Raw genomic sequence first — 18,346 nt, 5'->3', positions numbered from 1 at the left:
TTTCATACAGGAAACTCACTTTCACACTGACAGGATTCGGAGGTTAGGTAACAAGAGATACCCGATAGTCCAAGGGAGTTAGTGTTTTGGTAGCCTCCTCTGTTACATGGCATTTTAAGGACCAACTGAGCTGCCAGGAAGGCAGATTCTTCTTTATTAAATGGAACTTAGAAGGCTCTAAAGTCACTCTAGCATCCATATACCTTCCTAATACTGGACAGGCCTCATTTTTAACCCTTAAGAAACTAGAAAAATTTCAAGAAGGTATCTTGATCTTGGGAGGAGACTTTAATTTCACACACAGATTGGACAGTAGACACCTCTCGTAACGGTCCCAATCATTCTCCACCTCGTAACAATGGTCGAATCATGAAAGTCCTATCTCAACAGGCTCCTTGATATATGGCGCGTTTTACATCCCCAAGATGGAGATTACACATTCTTTTCTTCCCCCTATAGCTCATACTGAAGGATTGACCATTTTTTGCTCCCACATTCTGAGATACACAGGGTACAGTCTTGTTCCATTGGCTCAATAACTTTATCAAATCATGCCCCGGTATCCATTTCTATCGAATTATCTTATCACTGCCCCAAATCCTGGAACTGGAGTTTAAATGAATCTCTCCTCCAAGACGCAGCTGTCCTGGCACCAGTCAATTCTGAACTATCTTATTACTTTCAGACCAATGCTACTCCTGAGACTAACCTCCGCTTACTTCAGGAGGCTCACAAAGCAGTAATACGAGGTATATTTATCAAACATGGGACGAGACTCAAAAGGGAAAGTCAGAGGGAGATAGGAGACACTCTCAACCGCATTGCAATCCTAGAATCTTCTCATAAATCTTCCCTAGATCCTACAATAAGTAAGGAACTCCGAGTTCTCCATGATAAACTTTCATTACTCTGCCTCGACAGAGCTAAATTTGACCTTGCTAAATGCAAGAGGATGTTTTACGAACACGGCAACAAAAGTGGCCGTATATTAGCCAATGCTCTCCGTGTACAAAAAACTCGCTTGTTTATCCCTTTTCTCACGGATAACTGTGGACGAAAAATTTACCATACTAAAGACATAGCGGAATCCTTTAGCCGATACTACTCTCTCTACATTATATAACATCTCGAAACCGTCCTCCCCCTCGGTGACGGGAGAGAGGTTATGGGCAATCCAAAAATATCTTTTGGAATGCGGGATGCCTTCTCTTTCTTTGTCTAAGAGAGAGATACTAGAGGCTCCTATCTCAGCAGAGGAACTTAGTGCAGCCATAAGAGACACCCCCACCGGTAAAACCCCGGGGCCAGATGGATTACCTTTATCATACTACAAAACTTTTCAGGCTCCTTTGGCGTCTCATTTTCTAGCAGCATATAATCATATTACTGAAGTTGGTCGGTTCTCTCTGGACTCCCTACGGACCACCATCATGGTCATACCCAAAGAGGGTAAAGACTCCTCTTCGCGTGCGAGTTACCGACCCATCTCCCTCCTTAATCAAGACCTCAAGCTCTTTACAAAAATTCTTGCTTCCAGATTGATCAAGGTCATGCATAATCCTGTCCATTTTGATCAGGTTGGTTTCATGCCCGGTAGGGAAGCCAGAGACAACACGACCAGAGTACTGAATTGGATTTACTACGCTACATCCAAACATATCCCGCAAATGTTATTGTCCACGGGCACTAAAAAAGCTTTTGACCGGGTAGATTGGCTTTACATGGATCAAACCCTACTACACATAGTTTTAGGCCCCCGAATGCTTTCATGGATAAGGGCCATTTACTCTGAGCCCACGGCCAGGGTCAGAGTGAATGGACTGATTTTAGACCCTCCATCCATCTCTAATGGCACAAGACAGGGTTGTCCTTTATCCCCTATAATCGTTATTCTGTCCCTGGAGCCACTTCTCTGTACAATCCGTGCCTCCTCTGCTATCTTGGGCTTAGACATGGGGTACTCGATCCAGAAAGTAGCGGCTTACGCTGATGATTTATTGTTCGCCATAACCAACCCTGTCATCTCTTTGCCTAATCTGATGACAATCCTGAGTGAATTTAATTCTATGTTAATTTTCAAAATTAATTACTCCAAATCAGCAGCCTTAGACATAATGCTTTCGAATGTAGTCCGCTCCCACCTTCAACAATTATTTGCTTTTCGCTGGGAACCCCATGCGATTACATATCTAGGCACGAAAATTCCTAAAACACTCTTTGAAATATTTGAACGGAATTATCTCCCATTGCTCTCCACAGTGAATTGTGACTTAGAAAAATGGGATAAACTGACTTTTTCATGGTTGGGACGCATCAATGTCATCAAAATGGACATTCTCCTTCAATTTTTATATCTTTTTCAAATGTCTCACGTCTAAACTTTTTCGCTATATCTGGCGACATAAAGCTCCAAGACATTGCAGATCTCTACTTGTGAGGCCTAAATTAGAAGGGGGTCTGGGAATCCCAAACCTGTTTAATTAATATCTGTCAGCTCACCTGACACGTGTACTGGATTGGTGCCCAAATTGAGGTTTTAAACAGTGGATATCACTGGAACAATGTTTTGCCCAACACCTCCAAGCCTCCTTCAATGGCTGCTGGTATCGGCTTTCCCAGGACTTAAATCTCACCCTGCGGTGGGATATACATGGGAATTAACCGTACAAAACTTCCACCGTTTACACCTCTCGCCTTTCCCGTTGCCTCTCTTTCCGGTCCTGGGCAACGCGTCTTTCCCCCCCGGGTTGGAGGACGGGAGGTTCAAATAATTGCTCTCTTCTGGTGTTTGTAGAGCGTTACATTTTGTTTGATCAAGCAGATGGATCAGCCCGGAGGAGTTAAGAGAGGCTACGGGTGAGTTTCAACTAGATTTCTGGAAAACTTTGCAGAACACCCACTTTTTGTCTAGTCTCCGTTCGGCCCTATCCTATTGCAGACCCCTTTTTTCTTTCGAGCACCTATGCATGGGGTCGTGTGGTATTAAACACACTCTCTGTTTTTTATAGGCTTCTACAAATCCCACCCCCCGACTGTACACCTACGTTTCTTAGGTCTTGGGCAACTGATTTGGGTCTTTCACTATCTACGGAACAAAAGGAAAAAATTCTATATTGGACTCAAAGCATCTATCGCTAGTAAATACCAAGAAATTTGCTTCAAGGTAGTTTTGCGGTGGTACCGCACTCCAGAGAAACTACACAACATTTTTCCAGGTGTATCAGACTGCTGCTGGCGGTGCCAGACAGAGAAAAGATCACTACTGCATATATTCTGGCATTGTCCTCTTTTGCGGAATTTCTGGGTCACTGTTCGGTCCCATGTTCAACAAATGTAGGACCAAGATATCCCTGATGACCCAGCTTTTTTCCTTCTACAACACAATTATTTTCACAGAAGGCATATAAAGGCTCGGTCATCAGACACCTTATTATAGCTGCTATTTCTTGTATAGCCGCCTACTGGCGAAATCCTGATCCACCCACAATTGGCTCATGGCTAGGTAGAGTCAATGAGAACCATCAAATGGAGGATCTTACATCTTCTATTCACTGGCAGGAAGGTGGCCAATACATGGTACTAGTGGTCACAGTTCATGATCACTAACGAATATCGGGATCTTACTACTCCCAAATAAAAATCTCCATCTGGCCCACACATCCTTACCCTTTTGTTGGCTCGGCTGCTGCAGAACCCCTATAGGAGTACTCCCCCCATTTTGTGAATCTTCCCCTATACCTTTTCCCTTGTGTTCTAACTCCCCCCTCCCCACATACCCTTTTGTTGCTCTTTTCCCTTGTGTTCTAACTCCCCCCCTCCCCACATACCCTTTTGTTGCTCTATTTATTATACGGATTCTCTAGCACTTTTAGAAATTGATTTTTTGTATTGTTGTACCAAGCTTGCACTAACTTGTTTGGAATATTCTATTTATGGCTGTTATGTTGGTTTATTTATTTTGTTTTATTTCAACCTTGAGGTATTCATGTTTCCCCTTCCCAAAAAAAGAAAAATAATGCAAGGAAAGGAAGTGAAAAGGGAAAGAGAAAAAGAGAAAGAGAAAGGGGCGAAGAGATAGAAGCAGGGGAAAACGTAGGGAGGAATAGGAGTTGAGGAAAAATAATGGTTAATGTGAATGTAGATTGGGAAAATCTAGAAGACATATTTACCCATGTGAGCAACGGGGAATGTCAAAAATCCAGCAGAAACAGTAAGTTAGAATCATAAACAATGCCCAATTAGATGTATATACATTATAAATTCAAATAGGACAAAGTCCCATGGCCATTGCAGTACACTAAACAGTATAACTAGTCAGGTAATGGAACCAGTAACAATAGTACACAAGGTACAGGGAGCCCAATGGGTCACAATGAATGAACAGGCATTTACAAGCAGTACTAACTGCGTATCCCAATTGTTACAAAAAGACCTGAATTCATAGTAACCAAGAAACCGCCTATGGACATTTAATGTAGTTATAGGTAATAGCAGTCCCAACTGAAGTGGAATTTTACAAGGCCCAATGAGAGCCAGGTGTGTGAAAGGCCCAATGAAATCACTACTTACATTGCATCATACCAAACAGTTCAATTCGTAAGGCGGTAAAACCTAGCACAACAGCACTTTGAGCCTCAAAGAGCCCAAATGGCTACCAAGCAGGAACACACCCGACAAAATAGTGATAATATCTAAGGGATTACCTTAAGCCAGTGTACATCGCCATTGAGGGACGTTATATAGAAGATACAATAATAAACAAACTAAATCCCGAATTAGAAAAGAGTATCCACTGCCTTAATAATTACCAATACACTGTGGAATAGTCACATGAAATAAATCTGTATGAATTAAGACAACATAGTAAACATAAGACATGGGTTAGGAAAAACTGGTGAGGGATCACCCTCTATTACCGTGAAGTGCTCTTGGAGCAGGGCTGTAGTGGTACACACCACAGGGGTCTGACCCCATAAGGGTAATGGGAGGCACAAGAAGTATAGGCAGGCTCTATAAAGGAGTTCTAATGACCGTAGACCGTAGATTTTTTGTGTTGCCGATTGTGAGGCCAAGGCACAGGAGCCCTGCAGCACCTCTTGCTGGTCTTGAGTGGCAGTATTAGCTAAGTTTGGCACAGGAAAGTCCAGGGTTTGCAATCAGGCTTAAAGTTCCGAAGTCATAGTCGGCTGGTATACTCAATTCTGAACTGAGAAGATCAGTTTAAAAGAGAACCCTCATCTGTAGGGGATCTTTTGTTCTCTGTAAGACTTGCAAAAATGGGCAGAATGCCCTCCTTTTTTGTATGGTAAGGGGGGTGAGGTCAGCAAAGAGTTGATATCCTGATCCCTGAAACAACAAATGTTCTTTTTTCCTTGCAGTTTGAAGCTACCGCTCCTTGGTTTGGAAGTAGTGCATTGCTACTAATATGTCTCTAGGGAGGCCATCGGACCTTTTACGCCCGGGTAAAATGTATGCGGTCCATTTCTAGCTGCTCAAGAGGCATGGTAGGTAGCAGTTCCTGAAATAGGACCATTACATTACCTTGTAGGTCCTCAACCTTTTCAGGGATGCCTCAAATGCGGAGATTACTGCGTCATGCACATTTCTCCCCATCCTATTGTTTACCTTTGAGATTTTGTAGTTCCGCTTAAAGGGCCTCAATATCGGAGGTGTTGGCCATAAGAACTCTGGTTGTGTCCAGAAAGGCTGTATGTCTTTTACCTCCTGAGCAGTTCATTTCTGTCCGGATTTATATGTCTAAAAGCGGAACATTGTTTTTCATGAAAATTTATTTAGTTTTTATTTATGACTAAAAGCGGTATTGTTTTTCATGAAAATGAATATAATAGTATGAGTATAATAGAGTTTGAAACACAAAATCATGTCAAATTAATAAATAATTTTTTTTTTAATTTTTAAAATTAAAAAATATTATACTCATATTAATATATTATACTGTAAAATAAATATTCATGAAAAACAATGTACTGCTTTTACACATAATAATCCACAGTACTGCATTCAATACAGGTATTTTGCGTGACGTTGGTGCGTGCGGACATTGCATTCAGGGTGTGGTGGGAAATTCAAATCTATTTGTATTTCCCACCACTCCCTGAATGCAATGTCCGCACGCACCGACGTCACCGGGAACTCCCAGGGACTCATCGAGTGCGGGGAACACTGGCCGGAGGGGGAAAGTAGACACGAAGTACAATGAAGGACGCCGGCAGATCAGGTAAGCGCTTTATTTACTATTGTTTTCCATAGTTTTACCTACCCCGAGTGTGACTCAGGGTTAACGCTTCCAGCATATTTTTTCTACCCCGAGTCACACTTTAGTTTAGTAGCGGTAGATATCTCTTCCCGCATGATAGCCTGCATTTACATTAGTAACGCCCGATTACCAGCGGAGTACGATTCAGGCTGTGCCTGCATCTTCAGGGAATCCATCAAAGAAAGCATAGAGTCCTCGGAGAAGTAAGCCAGGCTCTCCTGTGCAGATGATGTGGTTGGAGCGAGCACAATATTGGAACATTCCACATCTGCCACCCCGGATGATGCAGCGGAGGATGCTGGATCAGAACAGAGGAAGGAGGGAGGTAAGAGAGAGGGGTTTGCTCCAGATAGGGTTGCTCAATAGCCAGGGACATGCTGAGGGTTTTCAGAAGTCAGCCATTTTAAGCTCCTCGCACATACCCCTCATGTTAGCAGGCCCTTTTAAGATAGACCAAGGATATGGTGAAGAGGTGGAAGGCAGGCTAGACCTAGCGGAGGTAACAATAGCCAGGAGGGGGTCCAGGTCTCCAATCTGATTACAACCTAGCCACAAGTGACACAATCCAGCACCAGGCCTGGGACGTTGAGACAAGATCCCTGGTCTCTGCTTTATTTAATATCCGCAGGTGGGCAAGGTAAATCCGTGGATATCGTGTGGAAAGAACAAAGCCAGTGTAGAAGGCATCAGTTACTGGAAGCTCCGCCTCTGGAAGTCTGAATATCTGTTTCTTTTTATATACCATGCCTCCCATGTGACGGAGGGGGAAGGGATATCCAAAAACTTTGCTTTGTAACATATAGTGAAATTAAACTTTGTTTAATTATCCTTACATTTTGGTCAATACACTTTGCCAAAAAAAAAAAACCTTATGTTGTCTCTACGTGTATTATATATGACTATATATATCGGTTGGCATATCTATTTCTGATCCTGTAACATAAGAAGGGAGACTAACCTGCAAACCACTTTCTAATTTCTGTTCAATTAGCTATTCAGTCTTAGCTTTATGTTTGGATTTCCTAGAGGGGTCTGCATGCATATACAGCTTGTGTCTAAGTGCTGATACAGTTATGTGAGCTACAGCTCTGAGCTGATAAATTTCATGTCCTAATTTTTTACTCAGTGGAGTCACAAAATTTAGTGAGTCATGCTACTACAGGGTTCTACCTTCCATGCCAAGGTTTGTGATTTATTATACTGTAAGCGGTGGCAGAGGGGAAAGGACATATGGAGTAAGGTTTAGGTTTGCCCAAAGTTCTGTATTTTCAGTTGTACTTCAGTAAAAAGGAGAGAAAGTTTGCTGACATGCTATAACACACAGCAATTACACCAGATTACCACCCATGCTGGAGAAATTGGCAGGGAGTTTAGAATATGAGCACTAATTGGCGCCAAAAGCATCTAATTATGGGGGCATTCACAAAAGTTATGGTAAAGGTTCACTTGAGTGGCTCCATCCCTTACCCCCTTTAACAAGATCTTTGAGGGGAAATATATGCTCTGTTGAATAGGGTGCAGAATACCTTCCAACAATGGGCATTAAAACTAATGGGTCTGTAGTTACCTGATAATGACTTTGCTCCCATTTTGAAGATTGGAACCACATTGGCCTTACGCCAATTCATTGGTACCTTGCCAGTGACTAAAGAGTCTCTAAAAATTAGAAAAAAAAGCTTTGAAATACCTGAGCTCAGCTCTTTGAGGACACGTGGATGTAATCCATCAAGTCCTGGTGCTTTGTCAACCTTAATTTTTCCCAGCCGTTTCTCAATCATATCAATTCTGAACCATTGTGATTCATTTAAGGCAGTGACATAGCTATTATGAATTTGGACTTGAGCTCTGCCATTTTCCTTCTTGTACACAGAGCTAAAAAAAAGTGTTTAGTAAATCTGCCTTGTCTTTATTCCTAGTTACCAACCCAGTCACATCCTTTAAGGGGCCTACATGTTTAGATCTGATCTTTTTGCTAATAATACATTTGAAAAAGTTTGGGGGGTTTGCCTTACTTTCCTTTGCAATCTGTCTTTCATTTTGAAGTTTTGCACATTTTATCCCCCTTTTACATAATTTGTTATATTCTTTATAGGTTTCAAATGATGAAGGTGATCCTTCATTTTTAAATTACGGAATGCCCTTTCCTTTTCTTGTTGCTTATGGCTTTTTTAACATAAGCAGTGAGCCACATGGGTTTTAATTTTAGCCTCTTAAACGTACTACCCATTGGAATATATTTTTCAGTGTGCTTTTGTAGAACAGACTTGAAACATTCCCATTTGTGTTCTGTGTTCTTTGAGGACAAGAAGGATTGTACCCCTTAATAATGGAAAATGTGCTCTCCTAAAATTAAATGTTTTCTTAAATCTTTCCCGTATTTGCTTCCTGTTTACAGCTTACATTAAATGAAATCATTATGGTCACTGCTACCCAGGTTCTCTTTTATTTGCACATGTGTTGTAAGCTCTGCATTGTTAGACAGAACTAGGTCCAGCAGAGTATCATTTCTAGTTGGGGCTCCTATAACCTGTACCATAACATTATCTTGTATTAAATTCACAAATTTCCTCCCTTTTGCTGTTCCTGTAGTGCCATTACTTCAGTCAATGTTGGGGTAGTTCAAATCTCCCATGATTAAAACACTTCCACTTTTTTCTGCTTTTTCTAACTTTGCTAGTAGTTGATTTTCTATTTCTTCCTTAGCACTGGAGGGCCTATAGCAGACTCCAATCATTAATTGTGTGTTATTCAACCCCATATTTAACTCCACCCATATTGCCTCAACCTCATCGCTTGTTCCCTCCGCAATTTCTTCTTTCACATTCATTTTTAGATCACTTCTCACATACAGACAGCCACCACCACCCTTTCATTTGACTCTGTCTTTAGGAAAGAGAGTATACCCAGGAATACTGACAGCCCAGTCATGCGAATAAAAAAGCCAGGATTCAGCAATACCAACTAAGTCATAATCCTCCTCACTCTTTAAACCATTGCTGCTTTTACCATCATTGTTTGCCAAATCCTTTTGTTTTTAAGTACGATTAGTACTGCACAATCCAATGTTTGTTTGTAACATGGGAAGCTCCTTACAATTATCCATAATCCTTCCCCTCAACTATCCCCAGTCCACCCTCCACTAGTGTCTGACCCCTGACTAACCATTCCGCCACCTTATTTGACTGTTCCAACCCTTCTCTGTCCTAGTTTAAATATCCCTCCACCATTCCCCTAAATCTTTCCCCTAGCAGCAGATCCCCTTTCATTTAGGTGCAAACCATCTCTGGAATACAGGTTGTACCCCAATAAAAAGTCAGCCCAGTGCTCTATGAACCCAAAGCCTTCCCTTCTACACCAGGACTCAAGCCATGCGTTTAGCTGCCTAAGCCCTTTTGCCTTTCCTGTGTTGCGCATGGCACAGGCAATATTCCAGAGAATATAGCCTTGGAGGTCCTTTCCTTCAGCTTGAAACCTAGTTCCCCTATGACTACCAATTGTCTTTTCCTTCCTGCGTTTCCCTTCCCACCACTACTAGATGTGCTGCTCTCCCAGCTGTTAGGGGTAGCAGTAAAATCTAGAGTTGCCACCACTGGGTCTGCCACCCGCACATCTTCACATAACTTTGCAAATATGTTGGGGTACTTAGACATAGGGCTGGCCTTCCTTTTCTGGGTGCCCCTACCACTCACTCTGGTTACATTAACTCAACTCCCAACATGCTCATCCTGATTAACCTCTCCACCCTGCACATTTAAGCCATTAACTGCCTGCTCAAGGTGGTCCAGCGAGTTCAGTGTTGCAATGCTCTTCTCCAGCTCTCCAATGCGAGATACCAGAAGGCGACTTGCTCACATCTGTCACAGCGGTATTCACCTAGGAGCTGTTGCTACATTTGTGCATACATGTGACAGACTGCACTGAACCAAACTTTCCACCTTGCTACCACTCATTTTCCCAGTTACAATTTTTGTTATAAACGTTTACTTACAGTTTGTGGTGACTATAAGGATTTAACTCCTTTAGTTTTCAAACTCCTGTTTTTTTCAACTCCACTTGATTAAAAATCCACAAGCCAAACATAGTGATGTTAATAACTTAGTAATCTATAAAGCTAATGTAACAACTAATAAATACAACAAAAAAAATATATCTTAAGAAGCAAAAAGGATTGGTGTGCTACCAATTCACATATGCTATGTGAATGGGATCCCCGGTCTTACTACACAGATTTCTCCTATTTTAGCCTGAAATTGGAATTTTTATATAGTAAGGAAGATCTCAGGGTCCGACAGATTTCACCTTTTAGGGTTCTTCAGAGGTATTGGAGAAACCGGAATAGTACTAAATAATGAACAAAATAAGCAAGTGTGAAAAAAAATGTCAGAATGATGTATATAGTTGCAATAAATGAATAATCAACTACAAGACAAATCGTGCATCTCTGAATATGTGTTGAAATAATTAATAAGTGATAGTGAAATGTAGGTTTGCATATTTAATGTAAAAGGAATGTGTGTTATTTGTTATAAATGTTTAAGTTAGACCAAAGTTCAGGAAGCCCAAAGGCTAGAAACTTGAAAATGATTGGGATTAAGGGATTAATTTCCCATTGACTATGGGAAATTAGATATAAGCATAAATATTACCTTAAGAGTAGTTAGAAGTTGGGGCAGTGTTACCGCTTAACAAATAGCTGGAAGAGGCCCAATGTTCTCTCTCTCCTGACATAGGTGAGGAGATAATGCCCATCCCTTGCCATCACATGTGCACAGGTGGGAAATTCCGTGTGCTTGCGTGGGAGCCAGATGGCATAAAGGACTAGTACCTACCCCCCTTGTTTACATTCCAGCTCCCATCTGCCCTTCGGTTCCAGATTTGGAGTGTCCAGAGGTGAATGTGGGATCATAGCATGCAGCCATTGTGGTCAAGATTAGCCTGACCCGACAGTGGTAGTATGCACTTGTCAGTCATAATGCCATGTGCTGGGTAACCAGCCCCTTGTCCCTCGCAAGTTGCTATTTAGATATTCAGAAATGTCAATGTTGTTTGCTATATAGTAAAAATAGTCATCGAGTTAAGTGCCAACCCTTGTCTAGTGAGTAAGGAATAAGAATGAAAAAGAAAAAGCAGGGTCTTTCTAGGCACAAAATAATGTATTATTTTGATGAGTACAATAAACCATAACCAATATATTAACAAAAAACATTTTCAAAACAGTTTCAGGAAAATCGATCACAATCCTTTTTTGTGATGATATTACATTGACTCCAAAGGGGCGTTCTGTGCATACTGGAAAAACTCAACTCACAACCAAAAAGAGATTTGTTGGTGTGTTTTTCAATTTAGCCTAAAAGGGGTTCTAGACATCAAACATCTAACCAATCAAATAAATTTCTTGCCATACATAATATTCCAATCTCCAATCATATTGTTTGTGTTGATTGCTGTACCCAACGCGTTTCGCCCTAATAGGCTTCTTCAGGGGTATCGATTTATCAACAGATCTTTGGCACTTGCAGTAATTTGGTCTAAATTAGTGAAAATGATAGTTATATTGTATCATATGTATAAATATACGCAAGTCGGTGTTTGCAAAAAAAAAAAAAAAAAAAAGGGGGGGGGGCAGGAATGAGAAAGAGACAAGAGAGGAAAAAAGGAAATATAAAAAGGGGAAAACATGTAGATATGGGTTAAGAAAAAGTAGAAAATGGAATGACATGTATATGAAAGTGACAATGTATAAATAGAAGAGTAGTAACAAATGTAACAGTGAGGACTAAATCAAAAGTGTGTGTTTATTTACAAATATATGTATGTAAATGTGTTCATACTATATTGAATATAACAATAACAAAGTCACATTAGTTGATACTGAGAGTGGTATCAGCTATTCAAACAGGCAAAGCAACTATTATATTTACACAATTTTGACAGATACTAACAGCTTACACATAGAATGCTGTATGCTGAGCAGGTGGATCAAGGAGGCAAAAGATGAGTTGGGAAGAAGTCTCTGTTGTTCAGCAATTCCACCAATGGCCCAAACCTGGAGTAGTTAGGGGTACCTTCTAGCAATATTGGGATTTATTCCTGTCATGTAGAAGCTCAGTTAAAAAGGAGACCTTTGTCTTATTCAGCAGAGAGTTGTGCACAGTTAGGCAGCCTTAACATCTTGAAGTGATACATCCAGTGATGAATCTAGCCTGCCTACCTCAAGGTGGTTCAGGAATATTCAAGTTCATCTCAGGGGAAGCAATACAATTTGGAGAGGATGGTAGGGCCAATAACATTGGTCTAGGAGGGTATGACAATCGGCAGAGGCAAGTGTGTGGGCCACTCTGAAGAAATAGTTCTTGATTTGGATGAGAGTGAGGAGGTTTGTGGTAGTAAAGGGGAACATTTTACACAGTTTAAACCCTTGGAGCACCAATCAGCAAAAGAAGTTGAGGCAAGTCTTGTTGGAAAGTTGTTGTTACTCCAGGGGGGAAGGAACAAAAAAGTGTATGTGTAGAGAAGAGTTTGTCCTACAAGAACATGTCAGAAACACATTTGCGATTAGAGTAATGGGTTTTGTTTAAGGGTCTCCAGTAAAAATTCTCTGTGCATTAGAAAAACAGTGAGTGAATTTAAGGAAGAGTGGAGAGAGAAGTCAAACTGAGAATAAATATAAATATTACTATAAACCAGCCCTTCAATATGCACAATAGAGCCGTTTCATAGTAAAAAGCAATACTGGGCAGAATAGATCTATTAATACTACTGTAGGAGGAGATGATTGACTACTGAAAAATTACTTACCCCATTTGAAGTGACAAAGCAAAATGTTAATGTGTTTTGCCTCTGGAGTTGATAAGTAAATGGGAAGTGTTTGTAACAGAAATAGTAGTTTATATACAATGTCCCATACAAGGACTGTGTGAGGAATGGTCAAAACTTGAAATTACTTTTAATTGGGCTTAATGCTGGTTTAGGTCACAGTCATGCAGGGTTTTTGGACATATCGAGTCACAAATATCTAAATTAGGATTTTGCCCATCAGAAGAGAAAACAAGGGCTCCATGCAGGTGTGTATATGATGATTTACGCATTTTCATCCCACTATGCAAAGGTCTTCCATGTAGGGTTACCACTTGTAGGATCCCCAGCCTCCTTTTAAGTCATATGCACTATCCCTCTCAGCATCCCCAGCACACCGTAAACAGCTGGAGGAGTTTGGAGAGAGTGTCCTGCAGCCAATGAGCAAAATAGTTCCAGGTCATGATCCTGTAATTCCATTGGTTGCTAGTCCCATTTAAGCCTCTCTAGTTCTCCACTCTGGTTGTTAGTTTCTCAGCGTGTTACCCTCAACTTCACCTAGCTCTATTTTGCCAGATTGTCTTTCTGGATACCAGACCTTGGCTTGGCTATGCGAGTGAGAGAGAGGGGGCCAGGTAAGGGTACAAGAGAGAAAAAGAGAGGGGGGCCACACATACCCACGCAAGAGAGAGAGAAAAAGAGGGTGTATTCAGTCTGACAGTGTAATCCAAACCTTCAAGGGTTTCTGTTTCACTCAATGGACCAGTCAGAAATACAAACTTTAGATATTTCCCATTGCAGCAATATTAAAACCAGTAAAATAAATTGTCCAATAATTATTTACATTAGCATTTCTGCGTGTAAATACGGACAGAAGGTGTCCCAGCATCGTTAGGAGCTGCTTTCTAGAATCATTAAATTCATCAAAATCTAAGCAAAAAAGCAAAGTATTGACTAGAATGTACATTTAACCACAAGTCACTATATTGTGAAAGTTTACACTCATATTGCTCACCATCTCCCAAAAGTAAGTGGCCATTTCATCTCGATTCTGCAGTATTGCCCAAATAAAAAGGTCAATCCAGGGGGAAGTTGACTTCATAATGTAATACTTTTGATCACCACAGCCTTGATTAGCCTTGTTCTAAAAAAAAAGAACTAATGTCAAAATTTATCAATTTAAATGATACTAAATAGGTATTTCTATTTAGTAACAACTACAATCTACAGTAACAACTATCTAAGTAACAACTACAGTACATGAAAACGGTAACAAAGAAAAACCAAAAAGAGGTTCTATCTATTCTCCCCTGTATCCAACATAAAAATGTTACAGGTTATTAAAAAACAATTTAAGCTCACCCAAAAGATAAAGTAGTTTTTTATATAAATCTATTCATACAGCGTTTATATCATGCTAAGTGATTTTCAAGAGGTCAGAGTAGTTAATAGTACAATTTATAATACATCAACTAACACCCCCCAGTTATGAATAATTCCCTGTCTAGTAGCATCTTATAAGGGATAGCAGGATCTCATGCTCTGCATGAAGGAATTAAATATGCACTGACCTTTTAAAGTATGTTATCTATTAAATAAAAAACCTGAAATGCTACACTCAAGCTACTACTACTTTCCTACTACCTAATTCATGCTTTTTTTTGTCTGATCTGATCTTTTGGTCTGATCACTTTTACAAAGGCTAATCACTCTTACAAAGGCAGATTGAACACATCAGTGGAGAAGCATTTTTGTCTCGGTGCATCTCCAAGGCTACGTAAACATGCCAGGCATCTCCAGATAGACAGCCAATGCCAATCTGATTTTGGGCTGCAAATTCATACCGGCATTAGCTGGCACCAAATACCACAGGTATTTGGTGCCAGGGGTGAGGTACTAACATCAGTCACCTATGTCTCCATTTAAATAACGACACAAGTTTGGTTGCACCCTGGTCTCTTAGTTGCCCCTCTGCATGTAGTTTGGGGACACTCTATATTTGGGAAAGCTTGTGGTCACTGCTGGTTCCATTCTGAATGATGTCATCTCATTGTGACTCCTGAGCAATTGGACTAAAAATCCATGAAACGCGTAAAGAAATTACATTGAGGTTGAAAATGTCCTGCCACAAGTTTTTTTTCAGGAAAACATATGTTGAGCTTTATATGTTTGGAGACATATGATTTTGACTTTTGTATTGAAAGAAAAAGTATTGATATGTATTGATAAGTATGATATGATGGCTTAAAAGTCCCCAAGATTCCTTCTTCCTGTTTTTATTATATACCTTATGGGATGAGGCATTGTTATATGTTGGCAATTTATTTTTTTATTATTGTCCTACATATCGTTTAAAGTGCTGCAGAATCTTTTGGAACTACAACAAATGACACACATGAATCTATAAATACTTACATTGGAGTTTCTTCTGTTAACAGAGCTCTTGGTGCTGCCTAAGACATGTGTGTAGAAAGGAGCACAAACATCACCCATTAATTCTCTCAGAACCTTAGCCACTTCATAAAGCTTGAAGTCATGACCTTTCCCACCAGTGTCCACTGGTAAATACTCCTGGTGATGAGTGCCTTTATTGGACTCTCTGCGTTCCTCATGTTTGCGCTGAAGTAACTGGCATAGTAAAGTGTTATCCAATACAGAACTGTACAGCTCTTCCAGTTGTCCATAGGTAAGGTAGTCCACGATGTTCATTCCATTGTCCACGAAGAGCTTTACAAAGCTGGGTTTATCATTCACCAGTGCATCTGTCATTGTGTCCTCAAGATCACATGCCTATGCAAAAAAGTGATAGCATTCTTTAAATTATGAAATGCAATAATGCAGATTAATATTATCATTTAAATTTGTCTCTAGGAAACAAACATTGGAAATAAATACTAAAATGAATTTTAGTTAAGTGGAGCAACCATACACACAGAATAACAAAACAGGCAAAATTAAATACTTACCGGTCGAGTTACTGAATTAATAGAAGATAACTTAGCGAATACCATCAATCTGTATTTACTTCAATCATTCAGTTATTTGCTTTAACCTAAGTCCTTTAAGAGTATTGCTTTTTAAATAACTTTGAAAAATTGTGGTATTTGTGCCATTCAGGACTCAAAAGCAGCTGCAGGTATTTTAGGAGCCTCATGTTGAAAAAGGTAAGTCATTGAGACATATGATTATAATGGGCGTTTTTGAATTATGTTATTGATGGAAATTCCTCACTATCTTACAACAGAGGGATCGGCTAGGAGGGTGAACCAACATTTTCACCACCTTGGGAGTTTCTTTTACTTGAATTAGGTAAGCCCTTTGCGGACAGCTGCTTGGAACCTTTTTACTTATACTTGTAAACGAATGGCTTTTTTATATAATATAGTGATTTAACAGGAAAACATAAACAGTACTAATATTTGGAAAATCTCACACTATTTTGGCTGAGTCTTTATGACATTAATAAGATTTTATTAGCACTTGTGGTGTATTTTTAAATTTATATATGTTTGATATAGGGTAAGCAGGGACTTAGATAAGAGCAATAAAAGGGTGGATTTCCTTCTAATTAGGGCAAATGAAGTAATGGATTAATGGTTTTTCACATGAATATTTAGGTATGAATGTAGCACACAATTATACAAGTTTACCTGGATTTCTATTTTTCTTATGGGGTATCCATTTTGTAGAAAATGGGTTTAATAAATTACACATTACTATATTGTTTAATTGCTGTCTAAATTTGAGTTTTTATATATATATATAGATATGTTAAACTAAATAAAAAAAAATAGCCTGATGTGACCAGTAGAAACTGGGAATGATAAAGGCAAGTAAATAGATACTACTCAGATGAAAGGAACTAGCTAATTTGGGATAATTGCATTATCAATTAATCAACTTTGGACATAAATTAATTCTCAATGAATAGAATGTCAAGCAACTGTTGGCTCAATGGAGCCCTTAGCGCTTATCTGCACTAATTGATAATTTTTGTTCCGTCTTTATTTATCCTCATTTAAATGATAAATTTGAAGCATTCAATGTGAATGTAAGTTTATTAATAAATGATTTTCTGAGAAATATTGTTGATACATTTTAATTTAATTATGGAAAAATATCATACTAACTGATTATTATTGGATTATTATCTGTAGATCTCAATTTCCTGATGAAGCAGACGTGGCATCCGCAAAACATGTGGAAACTATGGAATATCTGCAAAATATGTGATTTTAAATACAATCCTTTATTGTTATATACAGATTTTAATATGTAAACTTTAAATAAAATGTTATGTGTTTTTTATATTCTCTAGTTGAATAATTGACATTTACTTGACCTAAAAAGTCCCTAAATTATTTACGGTTCTCTTATGGTAAACCAGACTGTCTTTTGTTTTTAAATATCTTGTAAACAATATTTTGTTGTTGACTTAATGCACCTAATGAAAATTATAAAGAAAAAAATACATTTTAAAATCTGTAATTGCATAATGAACAATAAAGGAGCAAGGTAGGAGCTCATGCAGTCAGTGGAGGTTTATATGCTTTTATTGTGCATTAATTTGAAAGTCAAATGCAAGTCTGCAGACTCCAATTAACATAAATGGTGTAGCGAGAAAAACCATTCTGAGGATGAATTTTACCTGGTTTGTGTAGAATATCTTTAGATAAAGAAGGACCTACTGAGATGGTGTTGCATTGCAACAAGGTAGGAAAAACATAGCCTATTGACATTCTTTGCATTTAAACATTATTTTTTTTTTACTTTCTTAATTCATTGTATCTGTCAAATGTCATTTTGTCCGCATCTGCAAATCCTCACGGAAGAAACATTAAACAATAAATCACTAAGCTCAAACTTCCACAGCCAAGAATTATGGTCATCGCCTTGAAAGGAAACTATACCTGTTCGAGACTCATTCAGCTTTTCTCTGGACACTATATTCACTTACTTATTAAGTGGAACCCTCTATTCCAATAGTGAAATATCCCTTTACTTTCTAATATATTGAAATAGATATCTCTAATGCAGGGGATATGACTCACCACGCCCCTTTTATACACCCAACATATTTTTGTCTTAAAGAACTATGTACTTCAGCTTGAATTTCACATTTATTATGCGGTGATTAGTATTGCACCAAACCTTTTTGAGTACCCACACTAGATTTGTGTGCTGACATTATTATTATTATTATTATTATTAAACAGGATTTATATAGCGCCAACATATTACGCAGCGCTGTACATTAAATAGGGATTGCAAATG

At 39.2% G+C, this 18,346-nt stretch overlaps 1 protein-coding gene across 2 annotated transcripts in view; it reads right to left on the bottom strand.

Moving 5' to 3' along the window:
• TRPM4 (transient receptor potential cation channel subfamily M member 4) overlaps positions 1-18,346 on the bottom strand; it is a 260,833-nt gene that overhangs the window by 96,318 nt on the left and 146,169 nt on the right. For both annotated transcript variants that reach the window (XM_072425747.1, XM_072425748.1), the window contains exons 11-12: positions 15,488-15,862; positions 14,088-14,216 (exon numbers count right to left, since the gene is read on the bottom strand). In XM_072425747.1, coding sequence (XP_072281848.1) covers positions 14,088-14,216; positions 15,488-15,862 — 504 coding nt within the window. The remainder of the gene's footprint in view (positions 1-14,087; positions 14,217-15,487; positions 15,863-18,346) is intronic.

This window comes from Pyxicephalus adspersus, chromosome 11, assembly GCF_032062135.1.
Source record: "Pyxicephalus adspersus chromosome 11, UCB_Pads_2.0, whole genome shotgun sequence".
NCBI classification, from domain to species: Eukaryota; Metazoa; Chordata; class Amphibia; order Anura; family Pyxicephalidae; genus Pyxicephalus; species Pyxicephalus adspersus.
Note: the sequence above shows the minus strand (reverse complement) of the source record. Positions and strands in the feature narration are given on the sequence as shown.